The sequence below is a fragment of the Typopeltis vanoorti genome, chromosome 24 (assembly GCF_054136105.1).
Source record: "Typopeltis vanoorti isolate ZY-2024b chromosome 24, IOZ_Tvanoo_1.0, whole genome shotgun sequence".
Taxonomy (NCBI): domain Eukaryota; kingdom Metazoa; phylum Arthropoda; class Arachnida; order Uropygi; family Thelyphonidae; genus Typopeltis; species Typopeltis vanoorti.
The window spans coordinates 67,102,567-67,126,743 of NC_143572.1; the positions used below are offsets into that span (position 1 = coordinate 67,102,567).

Sequence of the window (24,177 nt, forward strand, 5' to 3'; positions counted from 1 at the left end):
GCATTAAAATATCTAAAACAGACAAGCATTCATTCCTCTGATCAAGAAAAAACATGCATTGTAACTTGGATATAAAGTGAAAGAGCTAAGACCTGGGTTCACCACATATGTTTCAGGTGTGCATGGTATATTTAAGACGAAACAGTACACATGTGATTTGCAATCCCCATGGTATGGAGGACGCCTGAAGATTGTGCAAGTCATATTGCTACTCTGGCTTATCTGCAAAGTTAAAACATCCAATAAAATAAAACAAACTTATCATCATTCACAATATAATAGTACCAACAAATGTACCATATAATAATACATTTGTTGGTTGTCAGTACCTAAACAATCTCAGACATGAACCGCAGATGAAAAAAAATTACCAATGGACTTGAAAGTGCAGTGCCACAGTTCCATGAACTGGATACAGATATTTACATGGCCAGTTATCCAAGAATCTCATTTGATAACCCAAATAGCTGAAATGATCATGTGAGAGATCAGAATTTCACCAAAACAAACTGAAATCTTGGCACTACAAGATTGGAACCACTTCAAAAATAGCACAAAGAGTATATCATTTTAAAGTATCAGCAAAAACTATTTTATTTTTTGACCAGATGAAATCTTTTTTTTTTTTTTAACAAAAAATGTTAATAAATCAAAAGAAATGCCTGAGAGGAAACATGACCAAATGAATGATGTCTGTTTATAGATGCTTCAAAGCTTATTTTGAAAGCTGTGCTTCTATAGACTGGATGAAAATAAATATCCCTCTATTCTAGTAGAATATGCTATCCATATGAAAGAATCATAGAATAAGGCTTTGCTTATTGTGATGAGTATATGTAGAACTTTCATGGTGATTTCAAAGTGATGGTGCTTTTAATAAGCATACATCTAGTCTTAATAAAATGTTGCTTTTCATGCAAGTTGGACAGACCAGCTAAAGACTGATCATTATGATTTTAGAAACTGCTGGGCTGTTTCTAACATCATAATGGTCAGAGAGGAGGATATAAAAAAAGCATTTTACATCTCTCTTCCTTGTGAAGCCACAAAAAGGTCTCTTACCTTCATGGTAAACTCAGTTTGATGAAAATGTTCTTTAACACTTTAAAGAAAATAGTGATAATGATAGTTTCTAGTATTTAAAGGAAAGTCACAAAGAATAATTGATGCGCTGCTAGAGGGATACATGGTGTGTAGCGTTTTCAGAGAGCTCCCGAAAGCTAAGTATAATTTTGAGTGAAAATTAGAATATAGGTTTTAATCATAACGTAATATTGTCTAATTTTGGTAGCTTGTTGTGTCTGTGTGATTTTGGTGTGAATTCCGTTTTATTTAATGGTACAACATGACAAAATTTCATGCAGGCTGGGGCATCACCTGGTTAAACAGCTCCCGTTGTTTTTGCCAGGGAACCAGGGCGAACAGTGAAAAGTCAGCTACTGGAAAAAATCTCAAAACACACCCCAACTCAACATCGCCAGAGTTAAAGATTGGTACTATCAACATAAGAAGCCTGAATGGCAAAGAAATGAAGCTAGCAGAGGAATTAGATAAGTACCAGATCGACATAATAGGGGTGACTGAAACAAAAAAGACAAAAACTGGTGAGATCTTTCTGAGCAATAAATACAAAATGTTATATTCAGGCAATGACAATCCAGGAAAAGAAGGAGTAGCCATAGTATTCAACACAAAATACGAGGCTAATCTTCTTGAATGGCAGTCAGTCTCAAGTAGAGTAATGTGGGCAAATATGAGAATGGGGAACTGGACAATGAGACTTATATGTGCCTATGGTCCTACAGAAGGTTCTACTAAGGTAGAAGTGGAGGAATTTTTTGGGGCTCTAGAGAAAGCTACTGACACATTGAAAAAGGAAAAGTTAGTCCTTGTTGGGGATCTAAATAGCAGAGAAGGAAGTGATTGTCAGGCATACAAAAATGTTTTGGGAAAATTTGGAGAAAAGAGCAAAGCTAATAATAATGGCAAATACCTGTTGGATTTCTGCTCAGGACATGGACTGGTTATTACTAACACCATTTTCCAACATAAAAATGTGCACAAATTCACATGGAGAGAAGAGGCAAGGAATAAGAAAAGTCTCATTGACTATGTTATTGTTGATAGTGATGTATTCTCCCTGGTGCAAGATACCAGAGTGTACAGAGGATTTGAAATTGGAAGTGATCACTATTTAGTCTTGAGCAAAATAAAATTGAATTTCATATTGAAAAGAAGAACATCGAAGAAAGTTTTAAAGCAAATACAGTTTGAGAACAGGAACCAAACCTTGGAGATTCATTGGCAAGCCTTGAAGAAAACCCTGATCGATTCAGCTAGAGGCATGTGGTGAAGTTGTCTGCAAGGATAGAAAAATTTGAACTCCATGGTGGACACAGGAAGTTAAAGAGGCAGTGAAGGAAAAGAAGAAAGCATATCAAAAGTTCCTGACAAATAAGTCAGCTTGTGCTCTTAGTGAATACAGAGACAAATGTAAGAAAACTAAACAGTGTGTAAAACTAGCTAAACAAAAGTCATGGGAGGACTTTGGCAAGAACATAGAAAATAAATATCAAGAAGCTTAGGAATGGAGGACAGAGTGCTGTAAAAGGAGTTAGAGATGATAAAGGTGAAATGAAAACAGGAGAAAAAAATATCCTTGCAGTATGGAGTAATTACTTTGAAAAACTGCTAAATGAAACAAGCAGTGATGACAGCACCAGGGTAAAAAATAGTGACGAGGCATGCAGTCAGGAATACATATCCATACTTGAAGTAGAAAAAGCCATCAAAGGCTTGAAATGTGGAAAGGCAGCAGGAGTAGATGATATTTGACCAGAAATACTGAAGTATGGTGGTATAAAAGTCTTACAGTGGCTGCACTGCATAGTTCACTGAGAGCTATACTCCAATCACTGGGATGAATTCCCAATGATTGGAGTAGAGCTCTCATAGTACCTATATATAAAAAGGGAAATAAAACTGAATGTGAGAATTACAGAGGTATATCCCTACTGAGTGTTCCTGGTAAGATATATGCAGGTATACTTGAGAAACAGTTGAGAAGAATTGTGGAAGAAAAGCTTGGCGAAGAACAAGCTGGATTCAAATAGAGGCTGTCAGGATCTGATCTTCATTTTACAACAAATAGTCGAGAAAGCATGGGAATATAACAAAGATCTGTATTTAAGTTTTGTCGATTTGGAAAAGGCATATGACAAGGTGCCAAGAGAGAAGCTATTCAATACTCTTCAGTTATATGGTGTCAATGGGGCATTATATCAAGCAATACTTAGTCTTTATTTGAGTTGTAACTCAGCAGTTAGAATTGAAGGAAGCACAGGAAGATGGTTTAATGTTAAATCTGGTGTGAGACAAGGATGTACATTATCCCCTCTGTTATTAATTATCTATATGGATCACATTATGAAGGAAAGTGGTATTAAACATGATATCAAAATTGGAGATGTTAATGTCAGCTCTTTGCTTTATGCGGATGATGTTATACTTCTAAATAAATCCGCTACAAGTCTGCAAGATTCTCTGACTAAATTGAATAACTGTTGTAATAGATATGGTATGAAGGGCAGCATTAAAAAGACAAAGATAATGAAAATAGGCAGAATCATTGAAAATGTCAACTGTGTTGTGAATGGAGAACCTGTGGAACAAGTAAAACATTTCAGCTACTTCTTCTTCTTTGAGTGCCATCTCCTATCGAAGGTCGGCGACCACCTTGGCAAAGTTTGAGCGATTCTCAGCTATTCTGAGCAGTCTCTCAGAGTTCATACCAGTCCACTGTCTGATATCTGCCAGCCAGGATTTTCTTCCTCTTCCTTGTCCTCTTCTTCCATTTATCTTCCCTTTTATAATCAACTGAAGTATCTTATATTTTTCATTACGAAGTAGGTGACCAAGATATACAGTTTTCCTTCTTTTTATGGTATCTAAAAGTTCACGTGATTTCCCCATTTGTTTCAGTACTTCCTGATTGGACGTTTTTGCTGTCCATGGGATTTTTAACATTCGTCTGTATAACCACATCTCAAAGGCTTGAAGTCTTTTTATTGATGTTGTTTTCAAGGTCCAAGTTTCTGCACCGTACAGCAGTATAGACCATACATAGCATTTAACCATGCATACTCTAAGCTCTAAGTTTAAACTGCGGCTAGACAGTGTTGATTTCATCAAGAGAAAATTTTTTCTTGCCATTTCAATTCTAACTTTTATTTCCATTTCTGGATTGCAATCTTCATTTAACCAGTATTCGAGATATTTAAACTTTGCCACTCTTTCTATTTGGTTCCTATTTAAAGAAAGTGCTAAATTAAGAATTGGTTTCTTAATTTAGTTCTTTCAGCTACTTAGGCACGATTTTTACTGAAGATGGTAAATTAAATATAGAAATAGACAACAGAATCAGCAAAGCTGGTATGGTGGGAAGTCAATTGAATAAATTCATGTGGAATAAGAGAGAAATTAGTCGGAACACTAAATTAGCTGTATACAAGACAGTGTTCAAACCAGTTTTAACTTATGGATCTGACAGCTGGGTCAGAAGTAAAACACTTGACCAAAGACTAGAGACTGCAGATATGAGAGTCCTGAGAAAGATTAGAGGCGTGAACAGATGGCATCAATGGCAATATCATATTAAAAATGAGGATATTAGGAAAGAACTTGGCATTGTCAGCATCCAGGAATGCGTTAGCAGAGCTAATCTCAGGTGGTATGGTCACTTAAATAGAATGGGAGAGAAAAGATTAGCAAAACAAGTGTTCTCTGCCAGGTTGGCAGGAAAATGACCCAGAGGAAGACCAAGATATGGGTGGATTGATACGGTACAAAGTGCCTTAGACGATAGAAATATAAGATCTGATAATGTTGGAGTCTTGACAAGTAACAGACTGATTTGGAGGAAAATTGTAGATAGGAAGTTAATAATGATGCAATTTTTTCATGTAGTACTATCATATCCTGTACACCTCTTGAGTGTACATGGCAGGAATTTGATGATGATGTATTTTAACGATACGTTTCATAGAATAGCACATGGTGCCAATGCGACATAAGATAATGGCTTCCAACAATACGACGGCTTTGTTCAAAAACTGTAATGTGAGGGAGTTTGTCCAATGTGATATGTGTGTGGGATGTATGCATTCCCGAATGAGGCTGGAGTTTGGATTGAAAGTGATAGTGGTGAGAGAATGTGCAGAAAGTGTAAGCAAAGTGAGGAGTTGAAGTATGTGTCAGGTTGTAAGATAGTTATGGTTGAAGAAAGCCAGAATGTGAGTGAAAATAGTGGCTTGATAGGGAATTGCGATGTTGTACAAGATGGCAATGAGAGCGGTGATCAAAGAAAGAGTGAACACAACTATACAGAGAGAGAAAATGGTTTAAATGATGAAAAAAAAGAGGAATTATTTGTAGGGAGTGAGATCGCTAGGTTGCACGCAGTGATACAAAATGCGCAGCGGCAATTAGAGCATCTGCAAAACTCTTTCCAGAGTGATTCGGCTAATGTAAATAAACAAGTGTTTGAAAGGAAAAATAAGCATAAGAGTGGGAGAGTTTCTGAAATGAAGGGAAGAGTGTTGTATGGTGACTCGTTATTAAGAGGAGTGATAGATGGGAGTTTAACTAAATTGTACTTACTGGGTGCGAAATTTAAGGATGTAAGTGAGAGTATTAGAGCGCAAAAACAGAGGGTGAAAGAACTGATAGTTGTGGAAGGTATGAATGAATTGAAAGGAGATAAATTTTTTATGAGAGAGGACTTGAAAGTATTGTTAAAGGTAGCGAAGGAAAAGAGTGACAGAGTTAGAATGGTGAGTCTGTTGCCGCGGTATGACAAAGAGGAATTTATCTCCTTTCGCAAATGACATTATGCACAGGTTATGCAGATGGTGTGGTGTGGAATTTGTGGACGTGTGGAATGAGTTTGATGGGCGAAAGGATTTATACAGGATGGATGGCCTGCATTTGAATGGATTTGATGTGCGTAGACTGGAAAAAGTGTTGCTGAATGAAGTGAAAATGGATGTGCAGAACCAGGGAAACCAGAACTACCAGGGGGGGGGGGGAGTGGATATGCGGACATCAGTGAGACAGTTGAGTGTAAGAATGTATATAATGTACACGAGCCAGTACTAAGGACAAAAAATCGAAATGGGATAGTTAGAATGACGCATCAAGATAGGAGTGGGACAAAGGGGACCACTGCATTTCATGTATACTAATGCCAGGAGTATTAGGAACAAGAAGGAAGAATTTTTGGCCTTGATTCGCTCTTCCTGGCCACAGGTTATTGGCATTAGTGGCCGATGGAAGATGATATAGTTAGTGGGATAGAATGTGTAGGCTATAGTGTGTTTAGGAGGGACAGAGAGAATAAAATGGGGGGGGGGTGTTATTGATGATCGCTGATGAACTGCAGCCAAGGAGAATTGAAGTTGTATTGCAGGCTAGTCAAAAGAGCTCATTTGAGGCTATTTGGTGTGAGACTGAGACTGGCAGAACAAAATATACGTTTGGGTGCTGCTATAGACCAGGTGATGGAATAGATGGTGGAGATAGTATGCATAAACAAATTGATGAAATGAGTGGAAGGAGGGTAATTATTATGGGGGATTTCAACTATGGTAACATTGATTGGAAGGAGGAGAGGACACATGTGAGGAAGGAAATGGATTTTATTCAATTATTAAGTGATAACTATCTGAGACAGCATGCAATTAAAAATACTATGGGTGTGAGAGTGCTTGACCTGGTAATAGCATCTGAGAATTTGACTGTAATGAATATGACCATGTTGCCACCTATTGGTGAGAGTGATCATAAGGTCTTGACCTGGGAGGTGGCTAAAGGTGTGGAATTTTCGATTAAGACAGGGTATATGTGGAATCACTGTGCTGGCAAGTATGACAAGCTTAGGAGATTGCTAGGATCAGTGCCATGGCATGTACAACTGCAAGGGCTGGATGTCGATAGGGAAGTGGTCAAGGAGCATCTACAGGAGGTTATGGCTAATTGTATACCTAGGGTCCGAATAGTAAAACAAGTAGGGTTTAAATGGATGAATAACACCATTAAGCTTGAGTTGCAAAAAAAGAAACAACTGTGGAGGGAATTTAAAGAAAGAGATGACCTGCAGGCACACAAATGGTATAAAGTGAAGGCCAGAAGGGTAAAGAGTGTGGTAAAAAAAGCAAAAGCGGATTACGAAAGGAAACTAGCTATGCAAGCTAAAGAGAATCCAAAACAGTTCTTTCAATATGCTGCAAGCAAAAAAAAAAAACTGTACACGGCAAAATGATTTCAAGGAATGATGATGGTAAGGAGGTCACTGAATCAGTCGATATAGTGGAGTTACTGAGCGAGCTTGCAAAATTATATCATTCAGGTGATGACATTGAAAAAATGAAGGAACCATTAGTTTATATGGGAATTGTGATGAATGAAGTGGAGGTGAATAGTCTATTTCAGAACCTTAATGTGAATACATCTGTGGGATTTGATGGTATACCAGTACGGGTCTTGCGTGAAGCGGCTAAAGAATTATCAGTGCCCTTGACCATGCCGTTTAATCTGAGTCTCGGGTCTGGTTTAGTCCCGAAGGTGTGGAAAGAGGGGAAAATAGTTTCACTGCATAAAGAAGGATCCAAGACTACGGTTGCAAATTACCGACCGATCAGCATATCAGGAGTCGTTGTCAAGGTCTTGGAGAAAGTAGTAAAGGGAAAAATATATGAATGGACTGATGAAAATGAGATAATGTATGGGGGACAACATGGCTTTGTGAAGGGTAGATCATGCCTCAGTAACTTGCTCAAGTTTTATAACACAGTGACGGCTGAACTGGATGAGGGTAATGGGTATACAGTGATATCCTGGCTAAGGCATTTGACAGGATACCACATGGAATTCTAATCCGTAAACTGCAACATACGGGAATGGATATAGGCTTGGTGAGATGGATAGGTGGGTGGTTGATGGAGAGATATCAAAGAGTAGTTTATTCAGGAGTAGAGTCCAAAAGACGGCCTGTGACTAGTGGTGTGCTGCAGGGTTCTGTTCTTGGACCACTGCTGTTTAATTTGTTCATTAACGATATAGGGAAGGATCTGAGAGGGAAGAACAGTTCATTTGTTCGCTGATGATGCAAAGTTGGGTAGGGCAATAGTGAATGCAGAAAATTTTAAAATCTTGCAGGACGACTTGGATAGATTGGAGTTCTGGGCTAAGGAAAATGGATGTCAATTTAATGTGACAAAATGTAAGGTAATGCATTTTGGGGTGAAAAGATTAGCAGCAGTATACCACATTGGTGGAACTGTACTCCAGGAGATTGATGAGGCCAGGGACTTGGGAGTGTTGGTGGATAGGGAGATGAAGTTTAGGGGGCACATTGCAAAAGTAGCTAAATGAGCTCATCAACTCAGGTTTTTTAAACTGTAGCATATTTGCATATGGTTATAGAAATAACTATATATAGGAAATACAATCAATATATTAATATATAATTTTCACTCCTGGAGAGAAGTGAGGAGTAGTTTTTTAGCAAAACAAAACAAAAGAGAAGAGTGCAGGGTGATGGGATAGATTTTAAGCAAAACAAAATTATCTAGATTCGACTACTACTACTTCAAGGGAAAAAAACAAGATTTGTTACTCTGTAATTTGTATTATTTCTATTAACATTCAGACTGAAGTATAACAACTAAAATCATTTAACAAAATAACTGATTTTAATGCTTAAATATACCTATATGAAAAAAAGAAACAATTATCAAAATTATACTTACACTAAAAGCTCGTTCATTAGCAATGGCAAAGTAAAATTCTCGCCTTAAATACAACCTTTCGGAGACAATAACTTTTTGACAAAGTATTCCTTTTTCTCCTGTTTGTTTAGTCTTTAATTTTTGGCCTATCATTTGGCCTGCGACATCCCTAGCTTCTTCTGGCCTACAATCATAACTTATAAATATCTTCCAGATTTCACATTTAGTCATTAATAATTACATAAACTAAGACTGATAACTAATTATATCTCTATCAAAATTCAAAGCAAGATCAGTTTAACTGAACAGAGTTAGTGGCAAAAACAGAAAAGGATGAATAACATGAACAACAACAACATAAAAAAAGGTAAAAATAAATATAAGTATTGAAATGCAGCAGCAGCATAGTTGATTTCAATAGGTTTTTATCATCCCTGCCAAATTCATAATTAAGTGCCTTTTATATAGGGTGCTTAGGAGTCAAAACTGTATAACTGAGAGGAGACCTCCACAGTCTTTAAACGAATGCAGAGAAACGACCAGGGCTTCTGACCTAATGTCCAATTCTCACCTTTTTTTTTTTTTTTTTGTGGTGCACCCTGTTAGGTATCTACCTGGATACTGAACAAATGAGGATGGGCTAGCAATTTGGGATTTAGCACACCAAATTGTATTCTTACTGGCTTAAACCACAATGTAAAATGATGGTACAACATGACAGAATTTCATGCCGGCTGGGGCACTGCTCGGTTAAACAAGGCCCTCACTGTTTTCGCCAGGGAAGGAACGAGCAAACAGTGAAAAGTCTGCTACTGGAACAAATCCTGAAAAACATTTCAACTCAGCATCATCAGAGTCCAAGATTGGTACTATCACCATAAGAATCCTGAATGGCAAAGAAATGGAGCTGACTGAGGAATTGGATAAGTACCAGATCGACATAATAAGGGTGAATAAAACAAAAAAGTAAAAACTAGTGAGATCTTTCTAAGCAATAAATACAAAATGTTATATTCAAGCATTAACAATCAGGGAAACGAAGGAGTAACTATAGTATTCAACATTAAATATGAGGATATGGCAAGCAATATCAAGTAGATGTAGGCAAATATCAGAATATGGAACTGGACAGTGAGACTTATTTGTGCCTATGGTCCCACAGAAGGTTGTAGTAAGGTAGAAGTGGTGGAATTTTTTTAGGCTTTAGAGAAGGCAACTAACACAATGAAAAAGGAAAAGTCGGTCCTTGTTGGGGATCTAAATAGCAGAGTAAGAAATGATACAAAAATATTTTGGAAAAAAGAGAAAAGCTAATAATAATGGCAAACCCCTGTTGGATTTCTGCTCAGGACATAGACTGGTTATTACTAAGAACAATCTAACATAAAAATGTGCACAAATTCACATGGAGAGAAGATGCAAGGAGTAAGAAAAGTCTCATTGACTATATTATTATTGATAGTGATGTTTTCTCCCAAATTCTCTGTACACTCTGGTGCAGGACACCAGAGTGTACAGAGAATTTGAAATTGGAAGTGATCACCATTTAGTCTTGAGCAGGATAAAACTGAATTTCATATTGAAAAGAAGAACATGTAAGAAAGTTTTAAAGTGAATAAAAGTTGAGCAGCTCTCAGATGTGAATTGTAGACTAAAATACATAAACATTCTCATGCTGTTCTCAAACTCTTTCATGAATAATTCATGAAAGAGTTTGAGAACAGCAAACAAAACTTGGGAATTCTTTGGCAAGCCCTGAAGAAATCGTTGACTGATTCAGCCAGAGGGGCATGTCGTGAGGTTGTTAGCAAGGAGAGGAAAATAGAAAAAACAATGAAGAAAAAGAAGAATGCATATCAAAAGTTCCTGGCAAATAAGTCAGCTTGTGTCCAGAGAATACAGAGACAAACGTATTTTGGTAAGAACATAGAAAATAAATATCAGGAAGGTAACAAGATATTCTGGAGATTGTTGAAAAAGCTCAAAAATGGAGGAAAGAGCTGTAAAAGAATTAAAGATGATAAATGTAACATGAAAACAGGAAAAAAAAGATATCCTTGATGTATGGAGTAATCACTTTGAAAAATTGCTAAATGAAACAATCAGTGACTGCATAGTGATAAAACACTCTCAACAGCCATGCAATCAGGAATACATATCCATACTTGAAATAGAAAAAGCCATCAAAAGATTGAAATGCGGAAAGGAGTAGGAGTAGATAATATTCAAGCAGAAATGCTCAAGTATGGAGGTATAAATGTGTTACAGTGGCTGCACTGCACAGTTCAGAAAGCCTGGACAGAGGGACAAATGCCAGATGACTGGAGTAGAACTCTCATAGTACCCATATACAAAAAGGGAAACTGAATGTGAGAACTACAGAGGTATTTCCCTACTGAGTGTTCCTGGTAAGATTTATGTAAGTATACTTGAGAAATGGTTCAGAAGGATTGAAGGGAAGCTTGGTGAAGAACAAGCTGGACTGAGGTCAAATAGAGGCTGCCAGGATCACATTTTTACTTTACGACAGATAGTTGAGAAATCGCGGGAATATAATAATAGATCAGTATTTAAGTTTTATAACATGCAAAAGGCATATGACAAGGTGTTGAGAGAAAAGCTTTTCAAAAACTACAGTTACAAAGTGTCAATAAGGCATTATATCAAGCAGTATTTAGCCTTTATCTGAGTTGTCAGCAGTTAGAAATGAAGGAAGTAGAGGAAGATGGTTTGATGTTAAATCTGGTGTCATTATTCATTATCTAATATCAGAATTGGAGATGTATAAACATTTCCAATTCTGATTTCAGTTCTTTACTTTACTCAGATGACATTATACTTTTAAATAAATCCGCTACAAGTCTGCAAGATTCCCTGACTAAATTGAATAACTGTTGTAATAAATTCGGTATGAAGTTTAGCAATAACAAGCCAAAGACAATGAAAATAAGCAGAAGCATTGAAAATATCAACTGTATTGTGAATAGAGAACCTATAGAGCAAGTTAAACATTTCAGCTACCTAGGCAGAATTTTTAGTGATGATGGTAAATTAAATATGGAAATAGACAACAGAATCAACAAAGCTGGTATAGTAGGAAGTGAACTGAATAAATTTATATGGAATAAGAGAGAGATTAGTCAAAACACTAAATTAGCTGTATACAAGATAGTGTTTGAACTAAGTTTAACTCATGGATTTGAGTGCTGGGTTAGAAATAAAACACTTGACCAAAGACTAGAGATGAGATATGAGAGTCCTGAGAAAGATTAGCACATGAACAGATGGTATCAGTGGCAATATCATATTAAAAACAAGGATATTAGGAAAGAACTTGACATTGGTAGTATCTAGTAATGTGTTAGCAGAGCTAATCTCAGGTAGTATGGTCAGTTAAATAGAATGGGAGAGGAAAGATCAGCAAAATAAATTTTCTCTGCTAGGATGGCAGAGGAAGACCCAGATGTAGGTGAATTGATACAGTAAAAAGTGCCTTAGAATACAGAAATATATAGAAAGATCTGATAATGTTGGAGTCTTGACAGGTAACAGATTGATATGGAGGAAAATTGTAGATTGGAATGATGTAAGTTTTTCATCTAGTACTATCATATCCTGTACACCCTTTGAGAGTACATATCAGGAATTTGATGATGTGCCTTTTATAGTATGATAATTTCAACAAATGGTAAAATATCCTACTACTGGCACCCTTGTGATATTGGTAAGCTTGGCAACTACCTCAGAGCAAAAGAATTCCAATGCCTCTGTTGAAATGATCTGAAGATCGTAAAATGGTGTATTGAGTTAATTCAGACTGAAATTGTCTTGTGAAATCAAAATTGTAATTTCTTAATACATTTTAATGAAACGATTCCAAATAAAATTCTGATCAGCCAGAGTATTTAGAATTATCCAATTTAAATCACAAATTCAATGTGTCGATAAATTTTAGAAGAACCTCAACAGCTTAGTTGCAACAACAATGTTCTTTGATTGGAAAGAATTAGGTTCAAATCCCATCTAGAATATGAAGAACCTTTACTAGAGCTTTTCAACTGAAGGCGAGTTAGCTGGGTTCAACAGTAGCAGGGTTTTCCACATGGATGAATGCATAAAATTTAAAGACCTAGCAGACAATGAAGAGCTGTGTTTCTAAGAAAAATGATTTGGTTGTGATAGGCCACTTAGCCTAAATACAAAAAGAAAACATGAGATGAGATAACTTTCAGTAAAGATGTTAACTTTAAATATCTTTAATACCAATTTTATAATACCAAATTAAAAAAAAATCCATCAACCTAGAAATTGATTATATGATATTGGTTATTTCCAGATAACAGATATATACTTTTATTATATATATATATTGATACAAAATTAATAACGGAAAAAACTTACGTACAAAGATTATTTAATAGTATAATTTTCGCCTGTGTGTCACAGGCATCTTCAATACATATTAAGCTCAAATTAAACAATAACTGACAATTCCAAAGAGCACCACCAAAGTAGCTGGTGTAAGATAACTAGAAAGGTCAATAACTTTCCTAAAAAAAAAAAAAAAAAAAAATTAATACAATAAAAAGTTAGGAAAGATTAGCTGATTCGTAAAGTACTATCTCCCATAAAGGGGACAGACGTAAGCCGTCGGATCTGTTTAAGTTAGGAGAATGAAGTAGAGTTTCACATGTTTCTTTATAAAGGCATTCCATGAGGAACTGACTTTTGTGAAGAACTCTTGTCTTTCTCCAATGAACTCTATGTCTAGTGAAGATGGCATGTTCTCCAAGTCCAGACTTTTCAGGTTCAAAGTATTCAATATAAGATTGGTGTTCTTCTAGCCGAATAGAGGCAGATCTTCCCGTTTGTCTGCAATAAGATAATCCACAAGAGCACAGAATCTGGTAGACACCTGGATGATTAAGATGTGGAAGCTTGTCCTTCACATCTTAATCATCCAGATCCAAAGGCTTGCATCTATCCCCTTTATGGGAGATAGTACTTTACAAATCAGCTAATCTTTCCTAACTTTTTATTGCATTAATTTTTTTTTTTTTTTTTTTTTTAAGGAAATTTATTGACCTTTTTAGTTATCTTACACCAGCTACTTAGGTGGCACTTTTTGGAATTTTCAGTTATTGTTTAATTTGAGCTCAATATGTACTGAAGATGCCTGTGACACACAGGCGAAAATTATACTATTAAATAATCTTTGTACGTGAGTTTTTTCCATTATTAATTTTGTATCGATATGTCTACTCACGGTATACCTCTTTTAAAACTTATATATATATTTTTTTTTAACTCTATGTGTTTGCTGATTATAATATTTACATTTCAGTATCTAAGATGTTGATGATTAAAGTTTTTGTAAATCTTTAAAAAATTAACTTCGTGCCAAAACAGTCTAACCAAATCTGGAAAAGAAATAGTTTCAACTTTGGAAAGTTTCAATGAAGTAGAGTACTTGAAGTACTTTTGAAATCAAGCATTTGATATACCAGACATAAAGCTTAGATTACTTTCCTAAGCTGAAGACCAACAATAATCGAACCTAATGTTTTTGGCTATGACCATCATACCAATGTGATGATCATATTGTTTTCTATGATCTCATATAGACCAATAGAAATTCTGCAGTAATTATTATTATTATTAACCTAAGACCCCCATGGAATCAAAAACTCATCTAGGAAGTCTTTTTATCATATACACAGCTCATCATACTGTGCCTTAAACACACTCAAATTCTCTGTAGAAACCACCCTCTCAAGCAAGGTTCCAATCATTCATGACACTGTATGCAAAAAATCTGCTTCTCACTCCCCTGCTTACAACCTCCTTATACAGCTTCCAGGGATGACCTCTGGTTCTCCCCTGACCTCCCACCATTTTCTGCAAAACCTCTTTAACATTGATCCTATAACAATTCCTTACTTTTGACATTCCAGAGATCAGAAACTACCTTAGTCAGTCACCTCTGGATCCTTTCCAACATATCTTCATCCTTTTGAAAACCAGGTGACTAAATCTGTGCACAGTAGTCCATGTGTGGCCTAATCAGAGCCTTATACAATGGAACGAAAATCTCTTAACTTTTACAAGTCAGTGTCCTGTACATCATTCCCAGAATTCGTTGTGTTGTCCTCACAATTTTGGTAATGTGTTCCCTAAATTTCAGATCCTTATCCACTATCACCCCAAGATCCCTCATCTCCTCCACCTCCAATAATATATTTTCACAAAGTATAAATTCTACATCCCATCTTTGTTTCCAAAATTTGAAAACCTTCCATTTTGCAACATTGGACTGGCATTCCCATACCATACCTGTGCCCATTCACTCAATCTATTCAAGTATTCTGGTAAAGGCAACAAAATCTTCCTTACTCGTCATAGTTCGTCCCAACTTTGCATCATCTGCAAACAACCGAATATCCCCATTCAAATCTTGCCAATATCATTAACATACTGGTTAAACAGCAATGGTCCTAAAACAGAACCCTGAAGCACACAATTAGTGACTTTCCTCTTCTAGGATATTGCTCCTCCATACACAACTTGCTGTGTATGGAGGAGTCATACACAACCAGTCTCCAATCCCATGCCCTAATCTAATATCCAACACCATCCACTCTACTTTGACTATCAACTTATCATGTGGTAATCTATCAAAATCCTTTGCAAAATCTAAGTATACTACTGTGTATCCCTCGCCTCTGTCCAATGAAGCCGTCACCTTATTGTAATAAGTAAGTAGATTACTAAAACATGACCTCCCTTTAGCAAATCCATGCTGTCCATCAAAGATAATACCATTGTTGTCAACCCAATTCTGGATCCTAGTTCTTACCAGTTTCTCCAACACCTTAACCACTTTGATGCTTGGGCTCTATCATTTCCCTTATGAAGCAGCACAATCTTGCCCTCCTACCACTCCTTTGGAACTTGACCGAGTGCAAGACTGATATTAAAAAAATATGTAATTTTTTTGCCAATTTCATTATTAATATTTAATAATTATTGATTTATTTTTATATAAATTTGTTTCCCTTTAGGCATTAAGTTGTATGTATACCTCCTGTATAATTAAAAATGTACATGTGGATTCAATCCTATTGAAATCTGAGAATTTATTATAGTACAAGCTGTGTAAACAACCTTTCGAGCAATAATGCAATATATATATATATATATATAGAAAGTTTTTTACCTTGGGTATAATATATGTTAAAGATACCAAGCTATTTTAAACCTGGTTTTTACTCCATTTCCCAAGTAAGCAAACAGACAAATAAGTCAAGTTTGTGCCTGCACATAGTGCAAGTCTAGGCAACTCGGCAATTCTTAATATTTACCCTTAATGCAAAGCCCATCTCCTTGAGGAGATGTATGATGCTATGCATTAAAGTCTTAGAAATACCAAGGTTAAGTAATACAGAGCTTATAAGTATTTTACCAAAACAAGTTACCATAAGGTGTTTTGACCTTATGAAATAAAAATCTCAGGATGAGAGATAGATGTAGAAAGTTTTTTACCTTGGGTATAATATATGTTAAAGATACCAAGCTATTTTAAACCTTGATTGTTCAGGTACTCCTTGTCAGATCCATCCAATGTGGAACTGCCAGAAAGCCGACTGGGATACATTTGCTGCCTGTCTTGACAAATATGTCCGTTGGATCCCTCCAACAAGTGATAATTACAAGAGATTCATGGGAGCTGTCTTGGCTGTAGATAAGAAGACCATACCAAGAGGCTTTCGGAAGGACTATATCCCTGGATGGGATGATGATAGTGATGAACTGTATCAAGAATATCTAGAGTGTGGTGATCCTGACAATGCAGATGAACTCATTCACAGCCTTGACACCAGCTGACAGAAGAAATGGACTGAAACAGTAGAAAGACTCGATTTTTGGCACTCCAGTAGAAAAGCATAGAGCCTTCTAAGAAAACTAGGTAGCGGCACCCTGACTGCCCGGGAACAATCAGCTATTTCTCCTAACCAATATGTATCACATATTGTCAACACATCAAGATATACCACAAACAACACACTCTTCAAATAAAAAGAGAACTTACATATTTGAAAAATAACAGACCATCAGACCCTTCACTCTTGAAGATATTAGCACTGCTCTAATGGCTATGAAACCAGGCAAGGCTCCAGGTTTCGATGGAATCCATCCTGATTTCCTGTTGAAGACAGACCAAAAAGCTCGACAGTGGTTGGCTTGCTTTTTCTCTGACATTCTCCAGACTGGTAGACTTCTAAAAGAGTTTAAGAGGACAAAAATTATCTCCCATCTTAAAACCAGGAAAAACCAACAACAAACCAGGAAACTACCGACCAATCTACCTGCTTAGCTTGTTATAAGCTCTTAGAAAGGCTCATCCTCAATAGAACAAGTCCCAGTGGAACAGGCCAGATTCAGACATAAACGAAGCTGCTGTGATCAGGTTCTGTCACTCACCACACATATAGAGGCAGGCTACCAACAATGCCTGAAAGCAGCTGTAGCTTTTGTAGATCTTACTGCAGCTTATGATACAGTCTGGAGGCATGACACAGTCTGCAAGTTGCTTTGGGCAGTCCCATGCAGAACAATAGCAAAACTAATCAATAACATGCTAAGCAACCGCCTGTTCCAAGTGTGTATGGACTACCACAAGGGTCAGTTCTGGCTCCCCTCCTTTTTAACTTATACATCGCAAATTTGCCTAATACAGCCTCTAAGAAGTTTTGCTACGCTGATGACATTGCTCTAGCCACCAGACACACCAATTTTAATACACTAACAAATGACCTTGCAGTCCTAGATGAATACTTCATCAAATGGAGATTATGCCCAAATCGAAGCAAAACAGAAGTTTCATGCTTCCACCTGAACAATAACCAGGCTAACAAAGAAGAACTTATGGTCTACTTCAACCACACACTGCTATGCTACAACAGATTCCAGAAATATCTGGGCATCACTCTGGATAGAACACTATCTTTTAAACCACATCTCATTAACACAGCATCCAAGCTAAAAACAAGAAACAATATACTGCAAAAACTATGTGGAACAACTTGGGGTGCCTCAGCAACAATGCTTCGCTGCACTGCTCTTGGCCTCATTTACTCTACAGCTGAATACTGCTCACACATATGGCTGAACAGCATCTATGTGTATTTGGTTGATGCTCAGCTTAACTCCACTATGTGCCTTATTTCTGGTTCTATAAAATCAACCCCAACCTACTGGCTCCCAGTGCTAAGCAACATTCTGCCTCCATACGGCCAACTTTCTTCTACATGAATACAGCAAAATCATGGAAATCTAAAATCTTCCAATCCACGAAGACATCCCACCCCTAGATAAAAACAGGCTAAAGTCAAGGCACCCTCCAATCTTAACAGCAAAAAATCTTGCAGAGACAAGTTTCAACATGAAGGAGAAGTGGAAAGAGTCCTGGTGTAACACTTCAACAGGGGTCTTCAATGAATTAGTGGACCCAACACAGATACCTTCGGGTTTTGACCTACCATGGCAGATGTACAGACCGCCTTTACAAATTGGGCATGATTGCCTCACCCAGGTGGAACTGTGGATCACCCCACCAGAAAATTAATCATATTACAGCAGAATGTGTCCAACATGCATACAGTGGAAACCTGTCAGACTTCATCCATGCTACACCAAGTGCAATTGACTGGATAATCAACCTAGACATTCAGTTGTAGCCTATTCTTGAGTGTCTCTTATGACTGTATTATGTCTTATTATTGTACATATGCCTATTACTATGTCCATATATATTAAGGATTAATGTAACTTTTCATGTGTGAGCTATATGCTAAATAAATAACAAGCTGAAGATGTGACAGAAGTCTTAGAGAGCCATTATAAACCACTTTCCAATGAAGAGACTTAAAATAATCAGCTGAAATTAAGTCAACATCCAAAGGAGGAGAAAGAAAATGAAGAAGATCTTCTGAGAGATATAAAAACAGCCGATTTACAGCGTATGTATCCTTGCAAACATAGAGACAATTGACTGATGAACTCTGTGAAATAGACCACGATTGGGAATGGAGTGTGAAAGTAAAAAGGAGTGTAATCGCATCTATTCGACCTTACACTGAACTCCTTAAAGAAAGAAAAAGAAAATCTAGGCAGTTAAAACTGGATAATTTTTTCAAAAAAAAAAAAAAAAAAAATGCTGGTGATCCGAAACCAGGAACTTCAACATTGAAATATGTAACATCCATTCGAAGTTTCATATTTTTTGTATATAATTTTGTTTTGTTTTCATTATTAATAATTTTATTTTAACAAATATATATGTATGTATTATCAAAGCTTTAAATATAATAATGTTACACATACTTCACGTGCATATTTTTTGACTTGCCGGAACATAACTTTGTACCTCCCATTAAAATTGGGTTCGTTTTACACCCATTTTTTCAGGAATGGAAGTGAGGTGTAAACCGAGGGCTGCCTGTATTTCAGAATCCAATTTTTGGAGTAGCATTCCTTTCTTTCAAAATGGCCTAAATAGTTTACTCTGATTAGAACGTATCTCACAGTCTCATAGTCAAAAAATGCATTCTGTCAAAACAGTTGTATTTAGATGTGGCAATGAGCAGTCAAACTACTTTACATATATATGGTCTTAGCACCAAGAGGAAGTTAAAAAAATTAACATTTCTTAATTAAAAAAAGAAATTGTATCAAAATACTTACGAAAATACAGTTTTCACACCACCCTTCAGACCACTCTCGAATTCACCTTTACCTCGACCACCAGCAAGAACCTGAGCTTTTATGACAAAATCACCTCCTCCTAAATAAATAATCAAATTAGTTTTTAGTGACAAAATCTAAATATAACCAGATATTCTCAACAAATGTAATTTTTGTTGAACAATTAATCCAAAATTGATTATCACAAGAATATCCTTTCTTGAAGATGCTCTCTCCAAGGATAGTCTTGTAATAACATAACTTGAATTAAATCTAACGGAGCAGGCATAAATTTTGCTCAGTTGCATACTGATTAAAAAAAAAAGAAGTGAATATGCAACTTTAAATGTCATTATGTTTTGGCATTTGGCATTTTGTTTCCACAAGGAAACAAAACTGCACACAATGCACTTCATTCCCAATTTCATTTTTATTCAGTAAAATATATTATACATATACAGCTATTATTAGAAGAGATTATTAGTTAATTAATTATACTGGATGGGGCAATTGTTTTGATAAACAATTGCCCCATCTTTACTATATTCTATATTACATAATTCTATATATTGTTTTATTAATTTATTAGTTTTGATATTTATTAATCCTCATTTGTTTTGATATTATCTCTATAATGATTATTTCTAATTCCAAGTGTTTATTATTACACAAGGGTTCAATTCAGATTGGTGCAATGATTTTAACTGTTTCTTTCAGAATCCGGAAAATCACTAACTCAAGACCAAAAAGAAAAAATATACACATTTAATAAAACTAAAACAATATATACACTTCAAATAAAATTATATAACTCATCATCATCATACGTATCAAGGATTTAGGCCTAGTATGGCCTGTTCCGGCCTTAGAAGTCATCGTTGAATCGTTTAAGAGGACGTCCTGGTTTTCTTTTTCCTAATGGCTTGTACTTTAAGGCTTGTTTTGGTAATCTTTCTGTTTTCATTCTTTGAACGTGTTCCATCCATCTATGTTTATATTTTTTTATTTTTTCAATTACTGGTTCTTGGTTTAATTCTTTCATATTATCTTCGTTTCTTTTGTGATCAAATAGGGTATACTTTGCAGTTTTTCTCATAAACTTCATTTCTGCTGTTGTTAATCTTTGTTTGTCTTTTTGTTTTATTCTCGGACTCATTCAAAACTGATTATCATTTTCTGGTTTGTTTAACATATACTTAATCACGTCTGCCAGACTAAACTCCTTGTTTATAGAATAACAAAATGTTCATAGTCAGTTTCTTTGTTAAGGCCTTTTTCCTAAGATACAAAATTTTCTTCTTCTTTTCCATAGGATCCTTTTTTATTACCTTTATGTAGCACACAATATTATTCTTCCTGTCTCACAGAAGCATAAATACTCTTACCTCTTGCAGTTCAGTTTGACGCACAGTTTACTCATTTCTGTACCGAAGGAAAAAAGGTTTCTTCTACTACTTCAAAAACAACATATCTAAATTGAGTGAATTCCATCGCCTTTTCAGTAGAAATAACAAATATATCTGGCATCCTTAAGACAGATGAAACTTTCCAATCAGCGTTTCCTCGAACACAAGGGTTCGAGGAAACATGGCTGACATGTCTCCATTAGCATAATGAGAACGTCTTTTCAAAACACAACACTAGATAATTTTAAACTACGATAAAATTTCTGAAAGTCACACAACTATCCAAATCCATTAAGTACATAAATTTTTTAAATGCTTTACATTTCATTTTGACAAAAAAAACATCAATAACGGGCACATCGCAAGTGCCGACAATACATGTTATGAAACCAAAACTAATAATATACTAACATAAACAATTTGTAAAAATATTTGTAATGTTAAATTATGCTTTTTCACACAGCCATCTTAATATGTTTACTACATAATAAAGTTACATAATGACATTATTAAGATATATCCTATACTCTACAATGATGAATGATAATACTGAGAGAAATATTAACCCATATTTTTTAAGGGTGACTTTCTATTTATAGTATTTTGAAATTATAGTACTTTAGATGTTAGTGTTACAGCCATGAACATCATTACACAATAGTATAATAGCTCTTAATATTAATTAAGAGGTAAAAATGCCATTATAAAGGGAATACGTTTTAATGAATATACTATCATTTTATGCAAAGCTATCCTAAATATCCAGGATTTCTTCCAATTGATATGTGAACAAAGCAAAAGTGCTACCCCATATATCTTTTTAAATTTCTTTTGTGGGTCCTCTGATTTTCATTTGTCCCAAATAAATTAGCCAATCAAGTCAAGAAAAATCCTACAGAGTTCTTTCAATATGTGGTAAGTAGAAGAAAGAATAACTATAAAAGGATGATGTTAATGAAGTTTTAACGAGTATTTCATCCTCATGAATGTGATATCAAGGTCATCAATCTGCCTATAGTATGTCCACACTTGTGAGAGCTTCGCCTGGTGACTTGCCAAGAATAATTGATTCATGCTGAAGGGAAGAAAGAAATGAAGGATGTACGAATTGGTCGCCAACATGTGAAATCACATGCTTTCTTGTCTGTTGCTGTACTAGTAGTACCTTGATTTTTGTTGTCGCAGAAGATGGATTGATTATCCATCTTCTGCGATGAAGATTACCCTATTATTGGAATGGATTCTCCTTCTTGTGACATGCACAGAAGTGTCGAAGGGTCTCGCATCTGTGGGCGTACTATACCAGAATACCTGACAACACCATCCAACTTGCCAATACACTTGATCTCAGATTTGGTAACTCAGATCACAACCTCATACAAGTTTCTTTTGCTACAGAACAATCTTTACCCACCGGTTCTTAGGCATTTGTCCTTTGGCACTATAAGGATGACTTTTCCATACATGACTTCTTTTCCATACATGACCTCCATGACTTCTATTTCTCCGAATATTGCTTCAGTTCTCCCAATCCAAATATTTGCTCAGACCAAATAACAAAAATTATTGTCACAAGAATGAAGGCCTACATCCCTTATTCCACTCCAAATTCACAGCCACCACCCAATCTTTGGTTCTTCTTAAAAAAAGTGTGCCAATGCAGTAAAAGAAAAAACCTCTGCATACCATGTAGAGGTTTAATTGACGAAGCCAGAGACATTGGAGTGCTAGTGGATAGGAAGTTAATGTTTTGGGGGCACATAGCAAAAGTGGCTAAAACAGCTCATCAGATCACTTGGTTACTGAAGAATACTTTGATGAGCAGAGACAAGCAGGTTATTGTTCCTTTTTATCGAACCTTGATAAGACCCCATCTTGTCTAGTGTGTGCAGATCTGGGCACCAGGGTTTCTTGGTGAGGAGGAGGTAGAGAGGATCCAGAGGTGAGTGACAAAGATGGTAGCAGGTCTATGGAATGAACCTTACGAGAACAGGTTGAAGATCTGTAGGTTACAGAAACTGGTTGATAGGGGTGATATGATTGAGACATTCAGATTACTGAGGGGTTTTTACAAGATTAATTCAGAGGAAATTTTTCAGAACACGTGCGGTGATGGGAGAACTAGGGGCCATCATGGAAACTGAGCAAGAGTGTAGTTAGCAAGGGTGTTAGAACTAAATTTTTTACTTGGAGAGTGGTGAATGAGAGGTGCAAGAATCATGTTAAGAGTCATGAATAGTACTTGACGTGATGTTTAGGGCCTCCCTTGATTAGTCTAAGGACTCCTTGGAGTTGCCCGTAATAATAATAATAAATACCATGAATAGCTCAAGACCAAAACTCCAGCTGCTTACTCTGCCTATAATACAGCTTGCAACAGCCATATAAGAATCATCACCAAATCTAAATCAGACTTTGAAAGGGTCAAATGCTACAAGCTAGCCTCCTGCCCAAATGGCAGTCACTCTTTCAGGTCCCTTGCCAAGGCTATTGAGAACAACTGTTGTCCACTCAGGTTTCCACCAATCTCATATCTGGATAGCACTGTAGTCACTTCACCTAAAGACAAGGCCCACTTACTGATATTACTCTTCTCTTCCAATTCCTGCATCAACAACCTGGGCAAAGTTACCTCCACTCCACCAAGAATTGCTCTCTCCATATATCACCCAGAGTCTTCTGCCAGAAAGAAATCAAAGAATTCTCAATAACCTGAGCACAAACAAGGCATCTAGTCCCGATAGTATCCCACCTACTGTGTTAAAAACTTGGACCCCAGAACTAACACTTATAATACATCACCTCTACAATCTATCCTATTCAACTGCATGGAAACAGGACCGTATCAAGTCCATCCCAAAGAAAGGCGATATAAGTCAACCAACGAACTATCATCCAATTCCTCTCACTTCTGTTCTCTCTAAAAATTACGAAGGTCATCAACAACCAACTATCTAGTCCTGATAGTATCCCACCTATTGTGTTAACAACTTGGACCCCAGAACTAACACTTATCCTACATCACCTCTTCAATCTATCCTATTCAACTGGCATCTATTCTACAGCATGGAAACAGGCCCATATCCAGTCCATCCCAAAGAAAGGCGATATAAGTCAACCAACGAACTACCATCCAATTCCTCTCACTTCTGTTCTCTCTAAAATCAAGAAGGTCATCAACGACCAACTCTTGAACCACCTAGAGACCTATCAGCCAATCAGTGACCAACAGTACAGATTCC

At 36.3% G+C, this 24,177-nt stretch overlaps 1 protein-coding gene across 1 annotated transcript in view; it reads right to left on the minus strand.

Annotated features, from left to right (window-relative positions):
- Positions 1 to 24,177, minus strand: part of LOC150093365 (succinate--CoA ligase [ADP-forming] subunit beta, mitochondrial-like) — a 257,429-nt gene that overhangs the window by 167,262 nt on the left and 65,990 nt on the right. The window contains exons 3-4 of the mRNA XM_090414021.1: positions 19,530 to 19,629; positions 8,808 to 8,970 (exon numbers count right to left, since the gene is read on the minus strand). Coding sequence (XP_090270147.1) covers positions 8,808 to 8,970; positions 19,530 to 19,629 — 263 coding nt within the window. The remainder of the gene's footprint in view (positions 1 to 8,807; positions 8,971 to 19,529; positions 19,630 to 24,177) is intronic.